The sequence below is a fragment of the Haliotis cracherodii genome, unplaced genomic scaffold (assembly GCF_022045235.1).
Source record: "Haliotis cracherodii isolate W230 unplaced genomic scaffold, xgHalCrac1.p SCAF_4, whole genome shotgun sequence".
Taxonomy (NCBI): Eukaryota; Metazoa; Mollusca; class Gastropoda; order Lepetellida; family Haliotidae; genus Haliotis; species Haliotis cracherodii.
The window spans coordinates 64,594,510-64,620,737 of NW_027266297.1; the positions used below are offsets into that span (position 1 = coordinate 64,594,510).

At 45.1% G+C, this 26,228-nt stretch overlaps 2 protein-coding genes across 2 annotated transcripts in view; one reads left to right on the forward strand and one right to left on the reverse strand.

The window, feature by feature from the left end:
• LOC139478209 (zinc finger protein GLIS3-like) overlaps window positions 1-26,228 on the reverse strand; it is a 90,611-nt gene that overhangs the window by 57,512 nt on the left and 6,871 nt on the right. The window lies entirely within an intron of this gene.
• LOC139479600 (mucin-17-like) lies at window positions 657-6,115 on the forward strand. The gene is made up of 2 exons (XM_071262441.1): window positions 657-2,766; window positions 2,871-6,115. Exons 1-2 carry the CDS (start codon window positions 657-659, stop codon window positions 6,113-6,115), a joined length of 5,355 nt encoding a protein of 1,784 aa, XP_071118542.1.

Sequence of the window (26,228 nt, forward strand, 5' to 3'; positions counted from 1 at the left end):
GTATGTGTCTGGTAAATATGCAAAGTTTTGTAAGAAATTATTTACCGTTTTTTGAGTTACGCTCCGGAAACGAACAGCACCCTTATAAAAAGCTAAGTCCAACTTGTTGCCATGGAAAAGTAAAAAAATAAAAATTTATAAAATTCCTAAATAGCAAAAGGCACCAGTTCAGCATGAGTCTGACAGACATGCAAAGTTTCGTAGAGAAATATTTAATGGTTTCTGAGTTGTGCTCCGGAAACGATTTGACACTAACCAATGTCTAGTACTGTATCTCAATCTTAACACTAAACCGACATACAGCAGACAGTTCGTCCAGTCATAACACTCCAACTACCAATTACCGACACTCCTACTATAAACAGTAAATGGGTGGTGTGGAACCAACAAAGACACAGGCAATTAACTCTGATGTATTTATTGCCTGCTAAAATGATAATGCGTAGTGTCATGTCCAGCCATTCTTTCAAGTCGTTAAAATCCATCTTTGATGGTATATTAAATTTTAACAGCACGGACATCCTCCACCTGTAAGTATCAGTGGCTGACGACACATCACATTCTATTTTATAGTCAATGGGCACGTCATTCATGCTCAACTGTAGGTCCAAGAATCTCACTGTTAGGTCATTCCAAATAGCTCACTCAAGTGATCCATGAATACATCAGACCCTGCCCCTACAACTGCCTCACCGTACATGCCATTCTGTGTACCCTTCAATACCACAGAACTACACAACTCAGCCCCTACAACTGCCTCACCGTACATGCCATTCTGTGTACCCTACAACACCAAAGAACTACATAACTCTGCCCCTACAACTGCCTCACCGTACATGCCATTCTGTGTACCCTTCAACACCACAGAACTACACAACTCAGCCCCTACAACTGCCTCACCGTACATGCCATTCTGTGTACCCTTCAATACCACAGAACTACACAACTCTGCCCCTACAACTGCCTCACCGTACATGCCATTCTGTGTACCCTACAACACCACAGAACTACACAACTCTGCCCCTACAACTGCCTCACCGTACATGCCATTCTGTGTACCCTTCAATACCACAGAACTACACAACTCAGCCCCTACAACTGCCTCACCGTACATGCCATTCTGTGTACCCTACAACACCACAGAACTACACAACTCTGCCCCTACAACTGCCTCACCGTACATGCCATTCTGTGTACCCTTCAATACCACAGAACTACACAACTCTGCCCCTACAACTGCCTCACTGTACATGCCATTCTGTGTACCCTTCAATACCACAGAACTACACAACTCTGCCCCTACAACTGCCTCACCGTACATGCCATTCTGTGTACCCTTCAACACCACAGAACTACACAACTCGGCCCCTACAACTGCCTCACTGTACATTCCATTCTGTGTACCCTTCAACACCACAGAACTACACAACTCTGCCCCTACAACTGCCTCACCGTACATGCCATTCTGTGTACCCTTCAACACCACAGAACTACACAACTCGGCCCCTACAACTGCCTCACTGTACATGCCATTCTGTGTACCCTACAACACCACAGAACTACACAACTCTGCCCCTACAACTGCCTCACCGTACATGCCATTCTGTGTACCCTTCAATACCACAGAACTACACAACTCGGCCCCTACAACTGCCTCACTGTACATGCCATTCTGTGTACCCTTCAACACCACAGAACTACACAACTCTGCCCCTACAACTGCCTCACCGTACATGCCATTCTGTGTACCCTTCAATACCACAGAACTACACAACTCTGCCCCTACAACTGCCTCACTGTACATGCCATTCTGTGTACCCTTCAATACCACAGAACTACACAACTCTGCCCCTACAACTGCCTCACCGTACATGCCATTCTGTGTACCCTTCAATACCACAGAACTACACAACTCGGCCCCTACAACTGCCTCACCGTACATGCCATTCTGTGTACCCTTCAATACCACAGAACTACACAACTCTGCCCCTACAACTGCCTCACCGTACATGCCATTCTGTGTACCCTACAACACCACAGAACTACACAACTTGGCCCCTACAACTGCCTCACCGTACATGCCATTCTGTGTACCCTACAACACCACAGAACTACACAACTCTGCCCCTACAACTGCCTCACCGTACATGCCATTCTGTGTACCCTTCAATACCACAGAACTACACAACTCTGCCCCAACAACTGCCTCACCGTACATGCCATTCTGTGTACCCTTCAATACCACAGAACTACACAACTCGGCCCCTACAACTGCCTCACCGTACATGCCATTCTGTGTACCCTTCAATACCACAGAACTACACAACTCTGCCCCTACAACTGCCTCACCGTACATGCCATTCTGTGTACCCTACAACACCACAGAACTACACAACTCTGCCCCTACAACTGCCTCACCGTACATGCCATTCTGTGTACCCTACAACACCACAGAACTATACAACTCTGCCCCAACAACTGCCTCACCGTACATGCCATTCTGTGTACCCTACAACACCACAGAACTACACAACTCTGCCCCTACAACTGCCTCACCGTACATGCCATTCTGTGTACCCTACAACACCACAGAACTACACAACTTGGCCCCTACAACTGCCTCACCGTACATGCCATTCTGTGTACCCTACAACACCACAGAACTACACAACTCTGCCCCTACAACTGCCTCACCGTACATGCCATTCTGTGTATCCTACAACACCACAGAACTACACAACTCAGACTCCCTACAACTGCCTCACCGTACATGCCATTCTGTGTACCCTACAACACCACAGAACTACACAACTCGGCCCCTACAACTGCCTCACCGTACATGCCATTCTGTGTACCCTACAACACCACAGAACTACACAACTCGGCCCCTACAACTGCCTCACCGTACATGCCATTCTGTGTATCCTACAACACCACAGAACTACACAACTCGGCCCCTACAACTGCCTCACCGTACATGCCATTCTGTGTACCCTTCAATACCACAGAACTACACAACTCGGCCCCTACAACTGCCTCACCGTACATGCCATTCTGTGTACCCTTCAATACCACAGAACAACACAACTCGGCCCCTACAACTGCCTCACCGTACATGCCATTCTGTGTACCCTTCAATACCACAGAACTACACAACTCGGCCCCTACAACTGCCTCACCGTACATGCCATTCTGTGTACCCTACAACACCACAGAACTACACAACTCGGCCCCTACAACTGCCTCACCGTACATGCCATTCTGTGTACCCTTCAATACCACAGAACTACACAACTCGGCCCCTACAACTGCCTCACCGTACATGCCATTCTGTGTATCCTACAACACCACAGAACTACACAACTTGGCCCCTACAACTGCCTCACCGTACATGCCATTCTGTGTACCCTACAACACCACAGAACTACACAACTCTGCCCCTACAACTGCCTCACCGTACATGCCATTCTGTGTATCCTACAACACCACAGAACTACACAACTCAGCCCCTACAACTGCCTCACCGTACATGCCATTCTGTGTACCCTACAACACCACAGAACTACACAACTCGGCCCCTACAACTGCCTCACCGTACATGCCATTCTGTGTACCCTACAACACCACAGAACTACACAACTCGGCCCCTACAACTGCCTCACCGTACATGCCATTCTGTGTATCCTACAACACCACAGAACTACACAACTCGGCCCCTACAACTGCCTCACCGTACATGCCATTCTGTGTACCCTTCAATACCACAGAACTACACAACTCGGCCCCTACAACTGCCTCACCGTACATGCCATTCTGTGTACCCTTCAATACCACAGAACAACACAACTCGGCCCCTACAACTGCCTCACCGTACATGCCATTCTGTGTACCCTTCAATACCACAGAACAACACAACTCGGCCCCTACAACTGCCTCACCGTACATGCCATTCTGTGTACCCTACAACACCACAGAACTACACAACTCGGCCCCTACAACTGCCTCACCGTACATGCCATTCTGTGTACCCTTCAATACCACAGAACTACACAACTCGGCCCCTACAACTGCCTCACCGTACATGCCATTCTGTGTATCCTACAACACCACAGAACTACACAACTTGGCCCCTACAACTGCCTCACCGTACATGCCATTCTGTGTACCCTACAACACCACAGAACTACACAACTCTGCCCCTACAACTGCCTCACCGTACATGCCATTCTGTGTATCCTACAACACCACAGAACTACACAACTCAGCCCCTACAACTGCCTCACCGTACATGCCATTCTGTGTACCCTACAACACCACAGAACTACACAACTCGGCCCCTACAACTGCCTCACCGTACATGCCATTCTGTGTACCCTACAACACCACAGAACTACACAACTCTGCCCCTACAACTGCCTCACCGTACATGCCATTCTGTGTATCCTACAACACCACAGAACTACACAACTCAGCCCCTACAACTGCCTCACCGTACATGCCATTCTGTGTACCCTACAACACCACAGAACTACACAACTCGGCCCCTACAACTGCCTCACCGTACATGCCATTCTGTGTATCCTACAACACCACAGAACTACACAACTCAGCCCCTACAACTGCCTCACCGTACATGCCATTCTGTGTACCCTACAACACCACAGAACTACACAACTCGGCCCCTACAACTGCCTCACCGTACATGCCATTCTGTGTACCCTACAACACCACAGAACTACACAACTCGGCCCCTACAACTGCCTCACCGTACATGCCATTCTGTGTATCCTACAACACCACAGAACTACACAACTCGGCCCCTACAACTGCCTCACCGTACATGCCATTCTGTGTACCCTTCAATACCACAGAACTACACAACTCGGCCCCTACAACTGCCTCACCGTACATGCCATTCTGTGTACCCTTCAATACCACAGAACAACACAACTCGGCCCCTACAACTGCCTCACCGTACATGCCATTCTGTGTACCCTTCAATACCACAGAACTACACAACTCGGCCCCTACAACTGCCTCACCGTACATGCCATTCTGTGTACCCTACAACACCACAGAACTACACAACTCGGCCCCTACAACTGCCTCACCGTACATGCCATTCTGTGTACCCTACAACACCACAGAACTACACAACTCGGCCCCTACAACTGCCTCACCGTACATGCCATTCTGTGTACCCTACAACACCACAGAACTACACAACTCGGCCCCTACAACTGCCTCACCGTACATGCCATTCTGTGTACCCTACAACACCACAGAACTACACAACTCTGCCCCTACAACTGCCTCACTGTACATGCCATTCTGTGTACCCTACAACACCACAGAACTACACAACTCGGCCCCTACAACTGCCTCACCGTACATGCCATTCTGTGTACCCTACAACACCACAGAACTACACAACTCGGCCCCTACAACTGCCTCACCGTACATGCCATTCTGTGTACCCTTCAATACCACAGAACTACACAACTCTGCCCCTACAACTGCCTCACCGTACATGCCATTCTGTGTACCCTACAACACCACAGAACTACACAACTCGGCCCCTACAACTGCCTCACCGTACATGCCATTCTGTGTACCCTTCAATACCACAGAACTACACAACTCTGCCCCTACAACTGCCTCACCGTACATGCCATTCTGTGTACCCTACAACACCACAGAACTACACAACTCTGCCCCTACAACTGCCTCACTGTACATGCCATTCTGTGTACCCTACAACACCACAGAACTACACAACTCGGCCCCTACAACTGCCTCACCGTACATGCCATTCTGTGTACCCTACAACACCACAGAACTACACAACTCTGCCCCTACAACTGCCTCACTGTACATGCCATTCTGTGTACCCTACAACACCACAGAACTACACAACTCTGCCCCTACAACTGCCTCACCGTACATGCCATTCTGTGTACCCTACAACACCACAGAACTACACAACTCTGCCCCTACAACTGCCTCACTGTACATGCCATTCTGTGTACCCTACAACACCACAGAACTACACAACTCGGCCCCTACAACTGCCTCTCAGGGAGTGTCATGCCAAGGGTACACAGTTCAGTACTAACCACTACACATAAACCAAAACCTGAGACAAACACACAGCCAAATAATAATTAATTATTTCCAAAGAACATTTTCAATAATCATGTGCAAGTTCTGTGTACAATGTTTATTTTTTCTTCTATATATTGAAATATAGTTTGAGTCCCTAGAGTACTGATGTACAAGCCCCTAGAGTACTGATGTACAAGCCCCTAGAGAACTGATGTACAAGCCCCTAGAGAACTGATGTACAAGTCCCAAGAATACTGATGTACAAGTCCCAAGAATACTGATGTACAAGTCCCTAGAGTACTGATGTACAAGCCCCTAGAGAACTGATGTACAAGTCCCTAGAATACTGATGTACAAGCCCCTAGAATACTGATGTACAAGTCCCTAGAGTACTGATGTACAAGTCCCTAGAGTACTGATGTACAAGCCCCTAGAATACTGATGTACAAGCCCCTAGAATACTGATGTACAAGTCCCTAGAGTACTGATGTACAAGTCCCTAGAGTACTGATGTACAAGCCCCTACAGTACTGATGTACAAGCCCCTAGAATACTGATGTACAAGTCCCTAGAATACTGATGTACAAGTCCCTAGAGTACTGATATACAAGCCCCTAGAGTACTGATCCATGTGTATTGGACTTTGCAACCTCCCAAGTGTTTGGTTTACCAGGTGACCTGATCCACACATCCCATCACAAGGTTCAGTGTTTTCACCCTGTCATGCCCTGTAGGTAGAGCGTGAGTCTCACCCTGTAGGTAGAGCATGAGTCTAACCCTGTAGGTAGAGCGTGAGTCTCGCCCTGTAGGTAGAGCGTGAGTCACGCCCTGTGGGTAGAGCGTGAGTCTCACCCTGTAGGTAGAGCAGGAGTCTCACCCTGTAGGTAGAGCGTGAGTCTCGCCCTGTAAGTAGAGCGTGAGTCACCCTGTAGGTAGAGCGTGAGTCTCGCCCTGTAGGTAGAGCGTGAGTCTCACCCTGTGGGTAGAGCTTGAGTCTCACCCTGTGGGTAGAGCATGAGTCTCACCCTGTGGGTAGAGCGTGAGTCATGCCCTGTGGGTAGAGCGTGAGTCATACCCTGTGGGTAGAGTGAGTCTCGCCCTGTGGGTAGAGCGTGAGTCATGCCCTGTGGGTAGAGCGTGAGTCATGCCCTGTGGGTAGAGCGTGAGTCACACCCTGTGGGTAGAGCTTGAGTCTCACCCTGTGGGTAGAGCTTGAGTCTCACCCTGTGGGTAGAGCATGAGTCTCACCCTGTGGGTGGAGCGTGAGTCTCACCCTGTGGGTAGAGCATGAGTCTCACCCTGTGGGTGGAGCGTGAGTCACACCCTGTGGGTAGAGCGTGAGTCATGCCCTGTAGGTAGAGCATGAGTCACGCCCTGTGGGTAGAGCGTGAGTCTCATCCTGTGGGTAGAGCATGAGTCTCATCCTGTAGGTAGAGCATGAGTCATGCCCTGTGGGTAGAGGGTGAGTCTCACCCTGTGGGTAGAGCGTGAGTCACACCCTGTAGGTAGAGCATGAGTCTCACCCTGTGGGTAGAGCATGAGTCATGCCCTGTAGGTAGAGTGTGAGTCATGCCCTGTGGGTAGAGCGTGAGTCATGCCCTGTGGGTAGAGCGTGAGTCACACCCTGTAGGTAGAGCATGAGTCTCACCCTGTGGGTAGAGCGTGAGTCATGCCCTGTGGGTAGAGCGTGAGTCATGCCCTGTGGGTAGAGCGTGAGTCATGCCCTGTGGGTAGAGCTTGAGTCATACCCTGTGGGTAGAGCGTGAGTCACACCCTGTAGGTAGAGCGTGAGTCTCACCCTGTGGGTAGAGCGTGAGTCATGCCCTGTGGGTAGAGCGTGAGTCATGCCCTGTGGGTAGAGCATGAGTCTCACCCTGTGGGTGGAGCGTGAGTCTCACCCTGTGGGTAGAGCATGAGTCTCACCCTGTGGGTGGAGCGTGAGTCACACCCTGTGGGTAGAGCGTGAGTCATGCCCTGTAGGTAGAGCATGAGTCACGCCCTGTGGGTAGAGCGTGAGTCTCATCCTGTGGGTAGAGCATGAGTCTCATCCTGTAGGTAGAGCATGAGTCATGCCCTGTGGGTAGAGGGTGAGTCTCACCCTGTGGGTAGAGCGTGAGTCACACCCTGTAGGTAGAGCATGAGTCTCACCCTGTGGGTAGAGCATGAGTCATGCCCTGTAGGTAGAGTGTGAGTCATGCCCTGTGGGTAGAGCGTGAGTCATACCCTGTGGGTAGAGCGTGAGTCACACCCTGTAGGTAGAGCATGAGTCTCACCCTGTGGGTAGAGCGTGAGTCATGCCCTGTGGGTAGAGCGTGAGTCATGCCCTGTGGGTAGAGCGTGAGTCATACCCTGTGGGTAGAGCGTGAGTCACACCCTGTAGGTAGAGCATGAGTCTCACCCTGTGGGTAGAGCGTGAGTCATGCCCTGTGGGTAGAGCGTGAGTCATGCCCTGTGGGTAGAGCGTGAGTCATACCCTGTGGGTAGAGCGTGAGTCACACCCTGTAGGTAGAGCGTGAGTCTCACCCTGTGGGTAGAGCGTGAGTCATGCCCTGTGGGTAGAGCGTGAGTCATACCCTGTGGGTAGAGCGTGAGTCATGCCCTGTGGGTAGAGCGTGAGTCATACCCTGTGGGTAGAGCGTGAGTCACACCCTGTAGGTAGAGCATGAGTCTCACCCTGTGGGTAGAGCATGAGTCATGCCCTGTAGGTAGAGTGTGAGTCATGCCCTGTGGGTAGAGCATGAGTCTCACCCTGTGGGTAGAGCATGAGTCTCACCCTGTGGGTAGAGCATGAGTCATGCCCTGTAGGTAGAGCATGAGTCATACCCTGTGGGTAGAGCATGAGTCACACCCTGTGGGTAGAGCGTGAGTCATGCCCTGTGGGTAGAGCTTGAGTCATGCCCTGTGGGTAGAGCGTGAGTCTCACCCTGTGGGTAGAGCATGAGTCACACCCTGTGGGTAGAGCGTGAGTCATACCCTGTGGGTAGAGCGTGAGTCACACCCTGTGGGTAGAGCGTGAGTCATGCCCTGTGGGTAGAGCTTGAGTCATGCCCTGTGGGTAGAGCGTGAGTCATGCCCTGTAGGTAGAGCATGAGTCATGCCCTGTGGGTAGAGCGTGAGTCACACCCTGTGGGTAGAGCATGAGTCATGCCCTGTGGGTAGAGCGTGAGTCATGCCCTGTGGGTAGAGCTTGAGTCATGCCCTGTAGGTAGAGCATGAGTCATGCCCTGTGGGTAGAGCTTGAGTCATGCCCTGTGGGTAGAGCTTGAGTCATGCCCTGTGGGTAGAGCATGAGTCATGCCCTGTAGGTAGAGCGTGAGTCATGCCCTGTGGGTAGAGCTTGAGTCATGCCCTGTGGGTAGAGCTTGAGTCATGCCCTGTAGGTAGAGCGTGAGTCATGCCCTGTGGGTAGAGCATGAGTCATGCCCTGTAGGTAGAGCTTGAGTCATGCCCTGTAGGTAGAGCTTGAGTCATGCCCTGTGGGTAGAGCATGAGTCATGCCCTGTGGGTAGAGTGTGAGTCATGCCCTGTGGGTAGAGCTTGAGTCACGCCCTGTGGGTAGAGCATGAGTCTCACCCTGTAGGTAGAGTAAGAGTCTCACCCTGTGGGTAGAGCATGAGTCATGCCCTGTAGGTAGAGCATGAGTCTCACCCTGTGGGTAGAGCTTGAGTCATGCCCTGTGGGTAGAGCTTGAGTCATGCCCTGTAGGTAGAGCTTGAGTCACGCCCTGTGGGTAGAGTGTGAGTCATGCCCTGTGGGTAGAGCATGAGTCATGCCCTGTAGGTAGAGCATGAGTCTCACCCTGTGGGTAGAGCTTGAGTCATGCCCTGTGGGTAGAGCTTGAGTCATGCCCTGTAGGTAGAGCTTGAGTCACGCCCTGTGGGTAGAGCATGAGTCTCACCCTGTGGGTAGAGCTTGAGTCATGCCCTGTGGGTAGAGCTTGAGTCATGCCCTGTGGGTAGAGCATGAGTCACGCCCTGTGGGTAGAGCATGAGTCACGCCCTGTGGGTAGAGCATGAGTCTCACCCTGTGGGTAGAGCTTGAGTCATGCCCTGTGGGTAGAGCGTGAGTCATGCCCTGTGGGTAGAGCGTGAGTCACACCCTGTGGGTAGAGCTTGAGTCATGCCCTGTGGGTAGAGCGTGAGTCATGCACTGTGGGTAGAGTGTCTCACCCTGTGGTTAGAGCATGAGTCTCACCCTGTGGGTAGAGCGTGAGTCTCACCCTGTGGGTAGAGCGTGAGTCACATCCTGTGGGTAGAGCGTGAGTCATGCCCTGTGGGTAGAGGGTGAGTCACACCCTGTGGGTAGAGCGTGAGTCTCACCCTGTGGATAGAGTGTGAGTTTCACCCTGTGCGTGCGTGACGTGAGTGACACCCGTGTGTCCTGCAATCACTGTGTTCATATGAGGCTTAACATAGTTAGAGTGTCTGATAGTCTTGCACAGATTTCTTGAATACCCTACGAAATTTGATCTGGATCTATTATCAATAGCATAAGTGATTGGCATGGTTAGGTTTGGGATTAAGATATTAGTAGACATGGTAAAACATACACATATGTGATAAATTGTCAGAGGGTGTGAGGCACATTAAGCCTTAGTATCAGTTGGATGTTTGCATCTATCAGGAAGGATTTAAATACAGCAACAAATAACAATATTATATAAATAGCACTCTGATATATCCGATTTTTAAAACAAGGTCTACATTATTTTGTCATGTTTGTGGGTTATTTAGACATATTTTGTGGGTGTATTTCAATGTTTTAACATAATTTCTGATAATCTCTTAACCAATAAAGTCATGTGTTATGGCGGATCATTTGTATTACATAAAGCAGCAATAAACGCACTAAGAACATGAAGAAGGTGAGAACAGTTCATATGAGGTCGTGATAATCACTCAGCTCATTATTCATTTCAAGTTCATCTCTTCGTGCACCTGTCTGGACTATCAGAGTTCTGGACAGTTCGGGAGGTATCACATGTATACATTCTCATGCTATGTAACAGAAAAATAATGTGTTTCTGTATGTTACTGTTCTATTTCACACACGGCCAAACCAATTCATTTCTTTGTTTGACAGAGTTCTTTTCAATATACCAAGAGGCAGGAGGGAAAAAAATATATAAAAGTGTTATCAGGGTGGATTTACTGAAAAACATACGAAACCCTTAAAAATGAGTTTAAATTTTTTAAATGTTTAAAATCATGCCTAAAATAACAAAGCTGTCCTGCTCTACCAGTCTACAGAAAACGTAAATTTTATTTACCTCAATCAAATTCTAAACCTTTCGAAACATCATTAAAGACAGGTCAAAGCTCGAAATAGGAACAAAAATATCATTTATCCACAAAATAGACATATTGACAAGTTCCACATGAAAAAACGGCAAAGTAGCCCTCCAAAATGACATTTTCAATATTGGTAATCGACAACTAGGATCATCATCTGATGTGAACATGTCAGACCCCCCCCCCCCCCACCCCCACCCCCCCCCCCCCCCCCCCCCCCCCACCCCAACCCAAATCAGCACCAAACCATTGGCTGGGTACAGGAAGTTGAAACAGTTTTTGTTTCTGGCGAAAATACATCAGTAGATAATTCTACACATGAACTTTATCTAAACTTCCTAACTTGTAACACTGCAGTATAACACACTGCAACCTTGTGAGGGGCCTTCTACTCCGTAGCAGATAAGTTAAGATTGATTTAAAACACTTTCCCCACGTCCTAAGTCAATCAACCACTCCAAAATGACGGACACCTGCTACAAAGGTAGCTTTCTGCTTGTTCCTTGTCTGTTATGGTGTGCAAGACTCACACCTAGGTTTAGTCTTGTACACGCAGTAAATCAGACACATCTCAGTCAAGATGGCCGTCTGTCCAGCTTGTCAGGAATACACACTCCATGTCCCTCAGTCTGAGGAGTGAGTAAGTGCATGTTGTTTATACACCAGTCAGCAATAGTAGCGCTATCACAGGATCATGTCAGCAACAGTGGAACAGACAATCCAGTATGTCAACTGTACAAGCAGCAGTCTTTATCAGTGGACCTTCATGTACAGGCTGTCATCCTGTCAGGCAGGAAGATGTTTGTGAGTACCAACCCCAGAATTGCCCTGGTTCTAATCCTTGGTGTCAACCCTGGTTCTAATCCTTGGTGTCAGCCCTGGTTCTAATCCTTGGTGTCAGCCCTGGTTCTAATTTTTTGGTGTCAGCCCTGGTTCTAATTCTTGGTGTCAGCCCTGGTTCTACTTGTTGGTGTCAGCCCTGGTTCTACTTGTTGGTGTCAACCCTGGTTCTACTTGTTGGTGTCAACCCTGGTTCTACTTGTTGGTGTCAACCCTGGTTCTAATTCTTGGTGTCAACCCTGGTTCTACTTGTTGGTGTCAGCCCTGGTTCTACTTGTTGGTGTCAGCCCTGGTTCTACTTGTTGGTGTCAGCCCTGGTTCTACTTGTTGGTGTCAACCCTGGTTCTAATTCTTGGTGTCAACCCTGGTTCTACTTGTTGGTGTCAACCCTGGTTCTAATTCTTGGTGTCAACCCTGGTTCTAATTCTTGGTGTCAACCCTGGTTCTAATTCTTGGTGTCAACCCTGGTTCTAATTCTTGGTGTCAACCCTGGTTCTAATTCTTGGTGTCAACCCTGGTTCTACTTGTTGGTGTCAGCCCTGGTTCTACTTGTTGGTGTCAGCCCTGGTTCTACTTGTTGGTGTCAACCCTGGTTCTAATTCTTGGTGTCAACCCTGGTTCTACTTGTTGGTGTCAGCCCTGGTTCTAATTCTTGGTGTCAACCCTGGTTCTAATTCTTGGTGTCAACCCTGGTTCTAATTCTTGGTGTCAGCCCTGGTTCTAATCCTTGGTGTCAGCCATGGTTCTAATTCTTGGTGTCAGCCCTGGTTCTACTTGTTGGTGTCAACCCTGGTTCTAATTCTTGGTGTCAACCCTGGTTCTAATTCTTGGTGTCAACCCTGGTTCTAATTCTTGGTGTCAGCCCTGGTTCTAATCCTTGGTGTCAGCCCTGGTTCTAATTCTTGGTGTCAGCCCTGGTTCTAATTCTTGGTGTCAGCCCTGGTTCTAAGGCTTGGTGTCAGCCCTTGTTCTAAGGCTTGGTGTCAGCCCTGATTCTAATCCTTGGTGTCAACCCTAGATCTAATCCTTGGTGTCTACCCTAGGTCTAATCCTTGGTGTTAGCCCTGGTTCTAATCATTGGTGTCAGCCCTGGTTCTAATCCTTGGTGTCAACCCTAGATCTAATCCTTGGTGTCTACCCTAGGTCTAATCCTTGGTGTCAGCCCTGGTTCTAATCCTTGGTGTCAGCCCTGGTTCTAATCCTTGGTGTCAGGACGGATTCTAATCCTTGGTTTCAGCCCTGGTTCTAATCCTTGGTATCAGCCCTGGTTCTAATCCTTGGTATCAGCCCTGGTTCTAATCCTTGGTATCAGCCCTGGTTCTAATCCTTGGTATCAGCCCTGGTTCTAATCCTTGGTGTCAGCCCTGGTTCTAATCCTTGGTGTCAGCCCTGGTTCTAATCCTTGGTATCAGCCCTGGTTCTAATCCTTGGTGTCAGCCCTGGTTCTAATCCTTGGTGTCAGCCCTGGTTCTAATCCTTGGTGTCAGGACGGATTCTAATCCTTGGTATCAGCCCTGGTTCTAATCCTTGGTATCAGCCCTGGTTCTAATCCTTGGTATCAGCCCTGGTTCTAATCCTTGGTATCAGCCCTGGTTCTAATCCTTGGTATCAGCCCTGGTTCTAATCCTTGGTGTCAGCCCTGGTTCTAATCCTTGGTGTCAGCCCTGGTTCTAATCCTTGGTATCAGCCCTGGTTCTAATCCTTGGTGTCAGCCCTGGTTCTAATCCTTGGTGTCAGGACGGATTCTAATCCTTGGTATCAGCCTTGGTTCTAATCCTTGGTATCAGCCCTGATTCTAATCCTTGGTGTCAGGACGGATTCTAATCCTTGGTGTCAGCCCTGGTTCTAATCCTTGGTGTCAGCCTTCTTCACCTCTTCACAGTGCCTTATGGTAAAACAATTCAGAAGGCTAAAGTATTGTTCAGCCAAACTCACTCACTCTGGAAAAAACACTTGTACAAGAGCATACAATCAACCTGGTCAGTCATTGATGCTCATACTCAGCAACCACTGTGGAACCTAATCAGAATCCTTACTGGTGCTATGGTCTCATCTTCGTTTCTTCTTCAACTTGAAAAAACTCAGTTACCATCAAAAGTCCCCAGTGTTCCAGTTTACAAGGTTTTGCTGTGTCCAGTCAACTCTACTAATGACAATTCTAAGGGACCTTTCAAACACATTGTTATATGTGAAATTTATTTTAAAAAAACAAACCTCTGTGATTGTAGAATCGGCTTTGTTATTGCCCATATTTTCATGAAAAATTAACATTCAAATTGCTTCAAGTTTAATGTATACAAGTTTCAACTTACCACAAATTTAACTAAAATAAATACATATGAACCAGAAAAATGTATTGAAATGATTATTGTTTGATAGATTATCGGTAATATAATCGGAAGATTAGAATTGACCACAGTCCTTATCTGAGATTTTGGTGATTTTTCTGTTTTCCTAAATCTCAATGTTTACATTAAGAACATGTTTTGTGGCTAATTTCTTTCTTTTACAATCAAGTACACCTGTCCGCTTACCCTTTCAGTGAAAACGGTGATGATCCTATGGAATCACGCACCTCCAGCAGACAGGTAATCATGCCGTGATGGCAATCAGTCGCAGCCAATCATGCGTGCAACTCAAGAGACAATAATTACCAGGATCCCTTTCAGTGGCAATAACAACCACTTTCACTGGTGTCAACAGAATATGCATGACTTGCAGGATTGCTCCGAAAACAGAGATCATGTGGACGATTCCAATCAAGCCAAAAACTCACGATAATCACTTGTTGTCATGAACATTCCACACACAATATACCCCGTTTAAAAAACATCTCCAGTAATTACGCTCCTCATCTGTCTGCTATTGGCCATGTCCCAGAAGACAGGGGTGTTAAATGTCTGTATTACCGTCACATCTGTCATTCCCCAATATCTCTTTACAAGTCCTTATCAATGGAAAACAAAAGCTACATAATAGGCTGATAACCAACACGACAGAATATATGTAGTCAGTTTATAGACCTGATGATCCAAAGAATGCTTTTGATGTATTGGGGAACTTTAGCACGCTACCAAGGCAAAGGGGCTACCATTGCAAGTAGGCATGACAATCTGCCAGAACATACACTGTACTCTGTGTCTAGTGTAGCTCTTCAGACAATGGAGGGGCATTAACTTGAGTGATCAGGGTAGGAAACTATTACCTATTCTTCGCTTCAATGGCCTCTGACACAACATGCAATTTGTTAAACCCGTACAAGTCAAAAGAGTTTAAGTCTGACCTGGGCTCCATGCCAAAAAGTACTGGGAAAGTACAACACAACAAATGTACAAATGTACCCATCGTTGTTCAATCAGAACTGAACTTACAAACATTCACAGGATTACTGGGGGGAAAATGTGTACCTGGGAAATAACTGAGATATTTGGGGTCATGAGAGACTAAGCCTGTCGTTATGATATATCATGATATACCCTACAGCTGGAACTGATACTCAATGATATCATCAGCGAAATAGTAGATATATGCTATTTCATGAGTCATTTTAAACTGATTATATTTTGTCATTGAGATAAACATTCACATTACATGTTTCTAACTTGATAACACTGCTTATGCCTAAAACATAATTTAGTGTTCAGATAAACATTAATTCAAATGAAATGAATTAGCATTGTTTCAGTTTTAGGGTGGTACTTTCTAAACCAAAATATCTTTAAAATAAGTTTTACCTGAATTCTTCATTAACATACTTCATCACTTAGTATTAAATGCATGTAAGAAATCATTTTTCCACAAATTTTAATGGAAAATTCAAAACATGCATATAACAAACAAAAACACATCACAAAACAGATTTCTATTTTATAAAATAAAACAGAACTATTTTTTATTGTAAAAGAGATAATAAACAGGATAATAATAAAAAATCCAGCCCTGAAGCCACCTAGTTTCAAAGACCTGACAGAGCAGAGTAAATCTGTCAAGGTTCATATAAGTCACCAGGGCGCCCTGAGGCGAGACAACATAATATTCTCATCACAACTAAAGGTTAATAGCCTGTCCAAACAATCAAACATGATAGCATGCGTATGCTATATTTGATAAGAATATAAGCATTGCCATCAAAGTGATCAGAAATCACACAATTAAGAGTTAAGATATCTAATCCTGCCTACAAAGCCACAGAATATCCTGAAGGAACGAATAGTCATATAAGGCATTTTGTGGTGATGTCAACATAGCACTGTGTCCGTGCCCAGCTGAGACTGTGACTGACAGGCTAATAACCTTGTATTACCCTGGTTAGATCGTCAATAGGAAGGACAATACAACAGGTTTGGATGGTCAGCTGGCCGGTCACTCACCCCAGACAACTAACTGCTCACACAGAGACGACAAGGCCTTGGTGCATAGTAGCTATGAAGAATTGCACAATCTTAATTTGTCCAGACCTTGGGAAATGACGTGTCCCTATTGTTTCCCCGAATAGGACATTAATCAACAATTTATACATCCATGAAGAAAAATTAAAACATTTTTGTTCGAGAAGGAAACACCTGTCATCACCTTATTCATGCAAAGTAAAACGTCTTCCCAAGAATAAAGTCTGAATGTTTCCTAAAGCCCAGAATAGCTAAGGCACCCACTATACTGACATGCATGGGTGCAATGTGGGAATGTTGAAAGGATTCCAAGTCATGCTCTCAAAACAGTCAAAAACATAGTTGTCTTTATCTCCAAAAATCAAAATATAATTTAAGACAATGTAACTGGGTACACTCCCTATTGGCACCATGGGATTCGAACCACGCACCTTCTGATCAAAGGTCGTCGGATGCATTGTCCACATGACCAAAGAGGTTAGACCCGTCAGCAAGCTGACAAGGTAAGGATGTCATCTGTGGGACGACTCCACGCCCTGCTACATAAGGACTTGTTTTGATGGGCTCCAGGAATTAACAAGATTTCCCTGTATTAGCAGTTCAATCTATGATCAGTGTTCCTGCAAACAAGGATTTATCTAGGATCTCAAATTACTGCCCTTGGCAGGGAAATTTGGGATTTTAATTTTTTCTCTCCAAATTTAGGATTTTCCAGAAAAAGAGTTTTTTTTGAATTGGTGAATATTTGAACATTGCACTCAGTTCAATACTGAAAAACTAAGCATCAATGCCTCCTTAGACCTCATAATTGGTCCTGTTATCAGTGAAATACAAGTCCTCTCTACAAAGCCATAACATTGGTTATTGAAGGTCATAACTATAACAACATCAATTGAGGAATTTTCAATTCCAATTTGGGAACTTGTAGTGATATTGGCTGCAGCCTTGGAGTAGAATACTGACCTCTGAGTAGGTCTAGCTAAACAGCAAGTTAACAACAACATGAAAATTATAACTGCTTAGTGATTCATTTTGCCCATTATTGGTGACCATCCTACACATATGAGAAGATGAAACAGCACTGTGTACTGGACGATGATAATGACAATACTGAGTCTCAGTCACATCCAGCTAGTCTCAGTCACATCCAGCTAGTCTCAGTCTATTCAACTAGTCTCAGTCACATCCAGCTAGTCTCAGTCACATCCAGCTAGTCTCAGTCACATCCAGCTAGTCTCAGTCTATCCAGCTAGTCTCAGTCTATCCAGCTAGTCTCAGTCACATCCAGCTAGTCTCAGTCTATCCAGCTAGTCTCAGTCTATCCAGCTAGTCTCAGTCACATCCAGCTAGTCTCAGTCACATCCAGCTAGTCTCAGTCACATCCAGCTAGTCTCAGTCACATCCAGCTAGTCTCAGTCACATCCAGCTAGTCTCAGTCACATCCAGCTAGTCTCAGTCTATCCAGCTAGTCTCAGTCTATCCAGCTAGTCTCAGTCACATCCAGCTAGTCTCAGTCACATCCAGCTAGTCTCAGTCACATCCAGCTAGTCTCAGTCTATCCAGCTAGTCTCAGTCACATCCAGCTAGTCTCAGTCACATCCAGCTAGTCTCAGTCTATTCAACTAGTCTCAGTCTATTCAACTAGTCTCAGTCACATCCAGCTAGTCTCAGTCACATCCAGCTAGTCTCAGTCACATCCAGCTAGTCTCAGTCACATCCAGCTAGTCTCAGTCACATCCAGCTAGTCTCAGACTATTCAACTAGTCTCAGTCACATCCAGCTAGTCTCAGTCACATCCAGCTAGTCTCAGTCTATCCAGCTAGTCTCAGTCACATCCAGCTAGTCTCAGTCACATCCAGCTAGTCTCAGTCACATCCAGCTAGTCTCAGTCACATCCAGCTAGTCTCAGTCACATCCAACTAGTCTCAGTCACATCCAGCTAGTCTCAGTCACATCTAGCTAGTCTCAGTCACATCCAGCTAGTCTCAGTCACATCCAGCTAGTCTCAGTCACATCCAGTTAGTCTCAGTCACATCCAGCTAGTCTCAGTCACATCCAGCTAGTCTCAGTCTATTCAACTAGTCTCAGTCACATCCAGCTAGTCTCAGTCACATCCAGCTAGTCTCAGTCACATCCAGCTAGTCTCAGTCACATCCAGCTAGTCTCAGTCTATTCAACTAGTCTCAAGTCACATTGAACTAGTCTCAGTCACATCCAGCTAGTCTCAGTCACATCCAGCTAGTCTCAGTCTATCCAGCTAGTCTCAGCTGGTCTCAGTCACATCCAGCTAGTCTCAGTCACATCCAGCTAGTCTCAGTCACATCCAGCTAGTCTCAGTCACATCCAGCTAGTCTCAGTCTATTCAACTAGTCTCAGTCACATCCAGCTAGTCTCAGTCACATCCAGCTAGTCTCAGTCACATCCAGCTAGTCTCAGTCTATTCAACTAGTCTCAGTCACATCCAGCTAGTCTCAGTTACATCCAGCTAGTCTCAGTCTATCCAGCTAGTCTCAATCACATCCAGCTAGTCTCAGTCTATCCAGCTAGTCTCAGTCACACCCAGCTAGTCTCAGTCTTATCAGTCTATCAACTACCTATCTTGTCTACATGTTTGTGCATCCTGGAATTGTAATGTCAGGAAGTAGAACAGATGCCACAGATCAGTGTCAGCCTGCTCACCGCTCTTCATTTGTCTCACAGTCCCAGTAGAGCCATTTCTACACTTAGAGCAGTTCAAGTGAAAGTTGAACTGACAAATGGTTTCAGGAATGAAAAACAAATCCTGTAAGAATATCATGTGGATCCTTACCTTTATGAAGAAATTGTAAATTTCAAATCAATACAATACCATACTTCTGACACAGGAGGCTCAGCTTCAAATAATTTACATATGTTGGGACCGCCTTCATGTTCTAGTGGTAGAGCGTCCGCCCGGATAGCGGAAGGTCCGGGTTCAATCCCCAGCCGCATCATACCAACAGACGTTAAAAGATAGTACTTGTACTTGTTGCTCGGCATTAAGGGGCTAAAACAAGGACTGGTCTGCTCGGAGTCAGTATACAGTGTCTGAGTGGGGTATTCATGTTAAACTGCGGCATGGTATCTCAGTGAGCTAGCACTATAAATCTGCATCAGTCCGGACTAGTACAAGCAGCCACACAAACACACAAACGTACATGCACGTTAAACCCCATTTCACCTCACCTTACATATGTTGGGAGTCAAACCTAGACCTCATCAACCACATCAACCACATCAACCACAGGGCTACCACTAACAAATTGGCAGTCAGACAGATCCATCCATCCATAATGGCATTACATTTGTTGTACTCACAGCTGTGTCTCCCTCTAGTGGGAAAATGGAGGCTTAGAGGAATACAAAACAGTTTCCTGAGACTGAATACCTTGTGAAAAAACAACAGTGATTACAGTTGAAAAATGTGCATTCCTTGCTTACAGGATATTTCAGGGGCAAAAGATATTTGCTAATTAAGATTGGGAACAAAGACACGAGAGATGAACAAAATTACTGTGGTCTTACGACTGCAGTGTTTTACTTTGTTTGTTCACTGCAGACCTATTAAGATTCTCACTCTAGATAGAGGCTCTTTCAGGAAACGAACTACTTATTTTCTTGTAAATTTGGCAAATAAGTTGTCAAGACCTTGAGTCATAGACAGCAAAACATTAACTGAGTTTTAATTTAATCTTCTTTCCATCATTGAGTGCTAGGTGGAGAATGTAGTGTTTATAATCACTGAATAATGAATATTCTATTTACCTAGATATAAAGATGTTGCACTTCCACCCATGATAAATGACTTTCTCCTATTCTACAATGATGAAGTGCCTTATAAGATGTGACTTCTACGGCAGTATCAAGGGGGTGGGTTAAGCTAGTATCCAGACATCGTACTTGGTCAGGGTCCCTCTACAGACAGGGACTACTGTGTGACTTAGTTTCAATTTCCTTGCAATATATGCCGACCCGTGAAGATCCGGGTTAGAATGGGTCTTCAGCAAGCTATGTTTGCTCATGAGGCGACTATGATTGTCGTAAGAGGCGACTAACAGGATCAGGTGGTCAGGCTCGCCGACTTGGTTGATGCATGGTATCATATCCCAGTTGCTTAGATCGATACTCATGATGTCAATCACTGGAGTGTCTGGTCCAGACTTGATTACTTACAGACCTCTGCCATATTGCTGGAATATTGCTGAGTGCGGCGTTAAACAACAAGCAAACAATCAAACAAACAAACAAAATCTACACTGCCTCATGAGTGGTTAATGACCTGACAGCTGTACAAGCTCCTGTTGGTGATGGGTTCGAATCTGGTTATACCTACGATGGAGCCTAATATATCAGCAGCTTGCAGCAGTAGGCATCAGATGAACTCTCTGATACCTATGTCAATATAGCCTTTGTACAATATCCTAGCGAGATCAGGCCTGCAAATAAGTCTGGACCAGATAAACCAGTGATTGATGATGTGAGCAACTTCACACACCATCTGGGTATGCCGAAATCCAAGTATGACGATGCATTCATCTAGTTTGCTCTTATGACAAGAATACGTTGCTGGGGACCTACCTAGTCTAACCTGGAACGCTGACAGGGCCTGGGAAACTGAGCTGACACACAATGATATAACTGAAATGCTGTTCACAGCAGTTGAAGTCACTCACTCATACACTCTGACACATCATCACTACTGTCACTACAGGGTTTTCACATTTCGTATCTTGTCATCTCAATTCATAGTATCCTCATCCATCTTCGCTCATGTTTCAACACAAACAATAATGTTTATAAACATGTTGAGTTCTATTTTCTGTTGTTTCTGTTGCTAACCAGAGTGAGTGAGTGAGTGAGTGAGTGAGTGAGTTGGGTTTAACGCCGCTTTTAACAGTATTACAGTTATATCGCAGCGTGTCAGCTTAATGTGGGAGGAAAGCCCGAAGTGATGCAGGTCTTAGATGTTTACCACTTCGGTGAAACCCACAAGCACGGGTATGGTGCTGACAAACCTAGAAACATAATCGGGGCAAATCGGGATTCGAACCCACAATCATAGGTTTCTGGCGCGTCCGAAGGGACGCATCTCTGCACAGAGAATCGCGGCGCCTTAGACGACTGGGCAACCCGTGCCCCCCTTACTCACCAGAAGTGTGTGATGTTGAGAAACTCGGATGAAGGTGTTTAGACTGTGTTTACAGCACCAGGAACTACAGAATGTGTGTCACTGTCAGCCTGCTCTCCTACCACTACTATCATGTTTATTTCAACAAGTTTTTATAACAGTATTTAAAGTAATTTATTTGCATTGATAAATGAGGTTTTTTTTACAAAACATTTTACTTATTTCTGGTCAGCAGAATTAAAAAAACACTGCTTTTCATTTATTATATGTTTTCCACATTTAATTCATTAATCAAGATCTCAAGACAGTCTGGCCCTAGCTCAGTGTACATTGTGAGACATTTTCACACTGGGTCAATGGCATCAACCTGCTTCGTGTAATTTTCAAAAACAAGTAAACAGTAGCATTAAGAAAAACCCAGGTATAGTCAGGGATGAGTGACTTTGCTGGTTAGACAAAGCAGGCATATTGATCAAGCCATTTTACTGTTAACAGATGCACAGGATTAAAACAAAAAGACATTTATATGTGTTGTATGTTATTGCATCATTTGCAAACAAGTTGTAAACAAATACTGTGCAGCACTTATAACCACAAGCATAATTATATAATAAACAATCATTGTGTCAGTGTCTGTCCATTTGACCATGGGTACTGGGGTAAGTCGGTTGGTTGGTTGGTTGGTTTGCTGTTTAACGCCGCACTCAGCAATATTCCAGCTGTATGATGGCAGTCTGTAAATAATCGAGTCTGGACCAGACAATCCAGTCATTGATATCATGAGCATCGATCCATGCAATTGGGATCGATGACATGCATCAATCAAGTCAGCGAGCCTGACCACCCGATCCTGTTAGTCGCCTTTTACGACAAGCATAGTCACCCTTTACGGTAACTGGCATGGGTTGCTGAAGACCTATTCTACTCCAGAGGGGTAAGTTTGAATAAACATACTACCTTGGACAAAGTCTTTGATAGGCATTTAGAATGCCTTGGACAGTATTTCAGTAAATAACGGCATGTGAGATTAATGTAAGAACATCCAATTACAGCTTGCGTTGTGTGGAATGATGCTATTCATAAAGTGTGTTAAAAATGATTTAATAACAGTGTTATGTACACATCGTATTAGCTTTCCTGCATCAAAATGAAAGAAGAACGTTTTAGGCAATTGGCACAATTAAGTTTTGTGATGCATCACTTTCACAACGAAACATGACAGATTACTGACGTCTAGCTAAAAGTGAAACAGGTAAGACATAAAGAAACTTTCAAATTTCAAACACATGGCTGACATTTTGTTTAAACTGAATAGATAAATGTATGATTACCTTCTTAAATTGGGACTGACTTTGTGAAAAGAAAATGGAAGAGATACCCGACTTCTGTACTTCATCATTTTTTAAATTTTTTCTAAATATTTTCAGACATATTTCAAAAGTATACCAGTAATTAGTTTTGAATTTTTTAAAAGATAATGCCAGTGGTATATTAAGATAAACGGCAAGGATTTCCGTTATGGTCCTGCGTCACACATATTCCTATCTCCCACTATCTGGGGATTCCTGATTGACTTGGCAAACAATCACAAGATTGACATTTCCGCAACGCAGGCCTATGGCCCCATGAAATAATACTCACAATGTTTAAACTTTTATCAACTCAGTGCTCCTATCAAATAATGACATCGCATTATCAACAACAAAACACAATACACAGATTGTTGGCATTATGAAATGAATGAATTTTTCATCAAGTATATTTACCTTCACATTATTCAGAGATTACGTGAGTGTGCATCTTTTATTAATGAAACTGTGTCCCGCTCAGATGTAGCCATTTGTTAGTGAGTGAGTATGTTTTTACACTGCTTTTAGCAATATTCCAGCAATATCACCACCAGAAATGGGCTTCACACATAGCGATTTGTTAATCATATAGCTCAGCAAGGCTGTAAAGTTGAAGGAGATTGACACTATTTCATCAAGTGTAACATTTGCAGCGTGAAACAGACACCACATTAACTGTATACACTAACTAAGAAATATTTAAACCTACTTGAAATTAGATGTCTGTTCAGTTGAGATGTAAAGTAGTGGATTTATTTAATGTTTATTTATTCGCTCCACCCAAGATATATGTAAACATCTTCCTTTGACATCAGAAGTAGCACACAATGATTTCTTATGGAAATACATAAATTGCTCAAAATGTAAACACTCTCATATCGGATGATTTCACGATGCATTTGCTTACATTAATGTGACATTGGGAAAATATAATCTGTGGGAGTTTAGATAAATTATTTCATTGTCATTTTTTGCTTTTGTATTGGAAACCTTTCAAGAGAGTGGAAGTGAGGTAAGGTGAAATTGGGCTTAACGTCGCGTCCAAGATTATTGCACTTATAGAGCCACGTGCAAGAACGTGTGTGTGTGTGTGTGTGTGTGTGTGTGGCTGCTTGTACTAGTCCAGACTGATGCCGATTTATAGTGCTAGCCCACTGAGATACCATGCCACAGTTGAACATGAATACCCCACTTAGACACAGTATACTGACTCAGAGCAGACCAGTCCTTGCTTGAACCCCTTAATGCCGAGCGCCAGACAGGGTAACAACAAGTACGTCTTTTGGTATGACGCGGCTGGGGATCGAACCCCGGACCTTCTGCTCTCCGGGCGGACGCTCTACCACTAGACCACGGAGGCGGTCAGAGAGTGGAAGTTGAACATTACCGGTAATCATCATTTGAACCTAAACCGACCACCACCTGAGAAGGGTTTAATATGGCCATATCATTTAATTTCAAGTGTTCAGATGTAAATGGCCAGCTACACCACACACTATAAATCATTAGTTATGACTTGTAATGTTTACAATAAACTGTACCATGTTTACCTCATGCTTATTAAGAGCCTCAAACCGCTGATAACGTTACTTCATAAATTCCATGTTAAAAGTCTATTTGTTGCATCCCAACTTTAAAGATGGAAGATTCATGTTTCATGCCATCAGACCATTAGAGGTTTCCAAGACTTCCAATAATTAGTATATGTATGAAACTCCAGGTATGGAGATCTTTGTGGACTAGCATATCTAAACACAATAACTATAATGACTATGGAATATTGGGGTGGGGAATAAGGGTGCAATGATATGGGGCCATGATGTGATATGCATCTTGATACAATGGTCACAATAAGATACGTATCTCGATTAGCCCGAATAAGAATAGAAAGGCCATGAACTGAAAAGTTTTGTTTGAATTTTAAAGAAAAAGTTAAATCTCTTACATAAGAGTCACCTCAGCCGTCACTGGTAATAGCAACTGATGAAGCGTTTTTAATCCCTTCAAGGACGTCAAGTTTATGATCATGCAACAATATGGGGTATTCTTTCTATGGTAAGTAGTAAAAACATATTTTGTATGGACATGAATCAAGATACAGTTCTTTGTGTATCGTATTGAAGTCCACTTACCGTGGAGCATTGAAATTTCAGTGTATCATTTCACCCTTAGAGGGGATGGTAGGTGATGTAGGCTTGTGGGGCTGGAGTCAAAGTTGTGGGGTTGTGTATGGGGCTAGAGACAGGGGTGTGTGGTTTGATGTGGGGTTGTGGGCTGGAGACAGGAGTGTGTGGTTTGATGTGGGGTTGTGGTGTGTGGTTTGATGTGGGGTTGTGGTGTGTGGTTTGATGTGGGGTTGTGGGCTGGAGACTGGGGTGTGTGGTTTGATGTGGGGTGTGTGGTTTGATGTGGGGTTGTGGTTTGATGTGGGGTTGTGGTGTGTTGTTTGATGTGGGGTTGTGGTTTGATGTGGGGTTGTGGTGTGTGGTTTGATGTGTGGTTGTGGGCTGGAGACAGGAGTGTGTGGTTTGATGTGGGGCTGTGGTGTGTGGTTTGATGTGGGGTTGTGTAATTTTAGATTTTTTTCAGAGATTGGGACAAAAAATGGCTTCCAAATAAGCTTATAAACATTGAGGGTCCCTTAATTTTTATCAACATCTTGCAGAAATCATGATCATCTAACCATGCTAACGCTACCTACATTACAAATGGTAAATTTGTGCACTGTATTGACAATTTGTGTACTGTATTGACAAGACTGATGACTTGGCACTGTTGGACGAATGTTCTTATTTAAAATATGAAAAGACAAGTGTTGTCAGGGTTTGTTAATTTCGTTTTGAAACCTCCTTAAATAAACTTAGGACAACATAAACATCTTCAAAATAGCCACACTTTGAATCAAACACAGAATACTTTAATTTTCCTTTCTTTGCTCAACTAATGGCATACCTATCAGTAAAAAGACTGAAAACAAACAGTCTTAGTGTCATACTAACGTACAACTAGCAAATCAGTCTTTTCTTAGTTTGACAAGGTAGGCTGCAAGGTGGGTATCAGCAGTGTGAGGAGGCTGCACTTGGGATAAGCGTTTCCACTCAGTTTACTT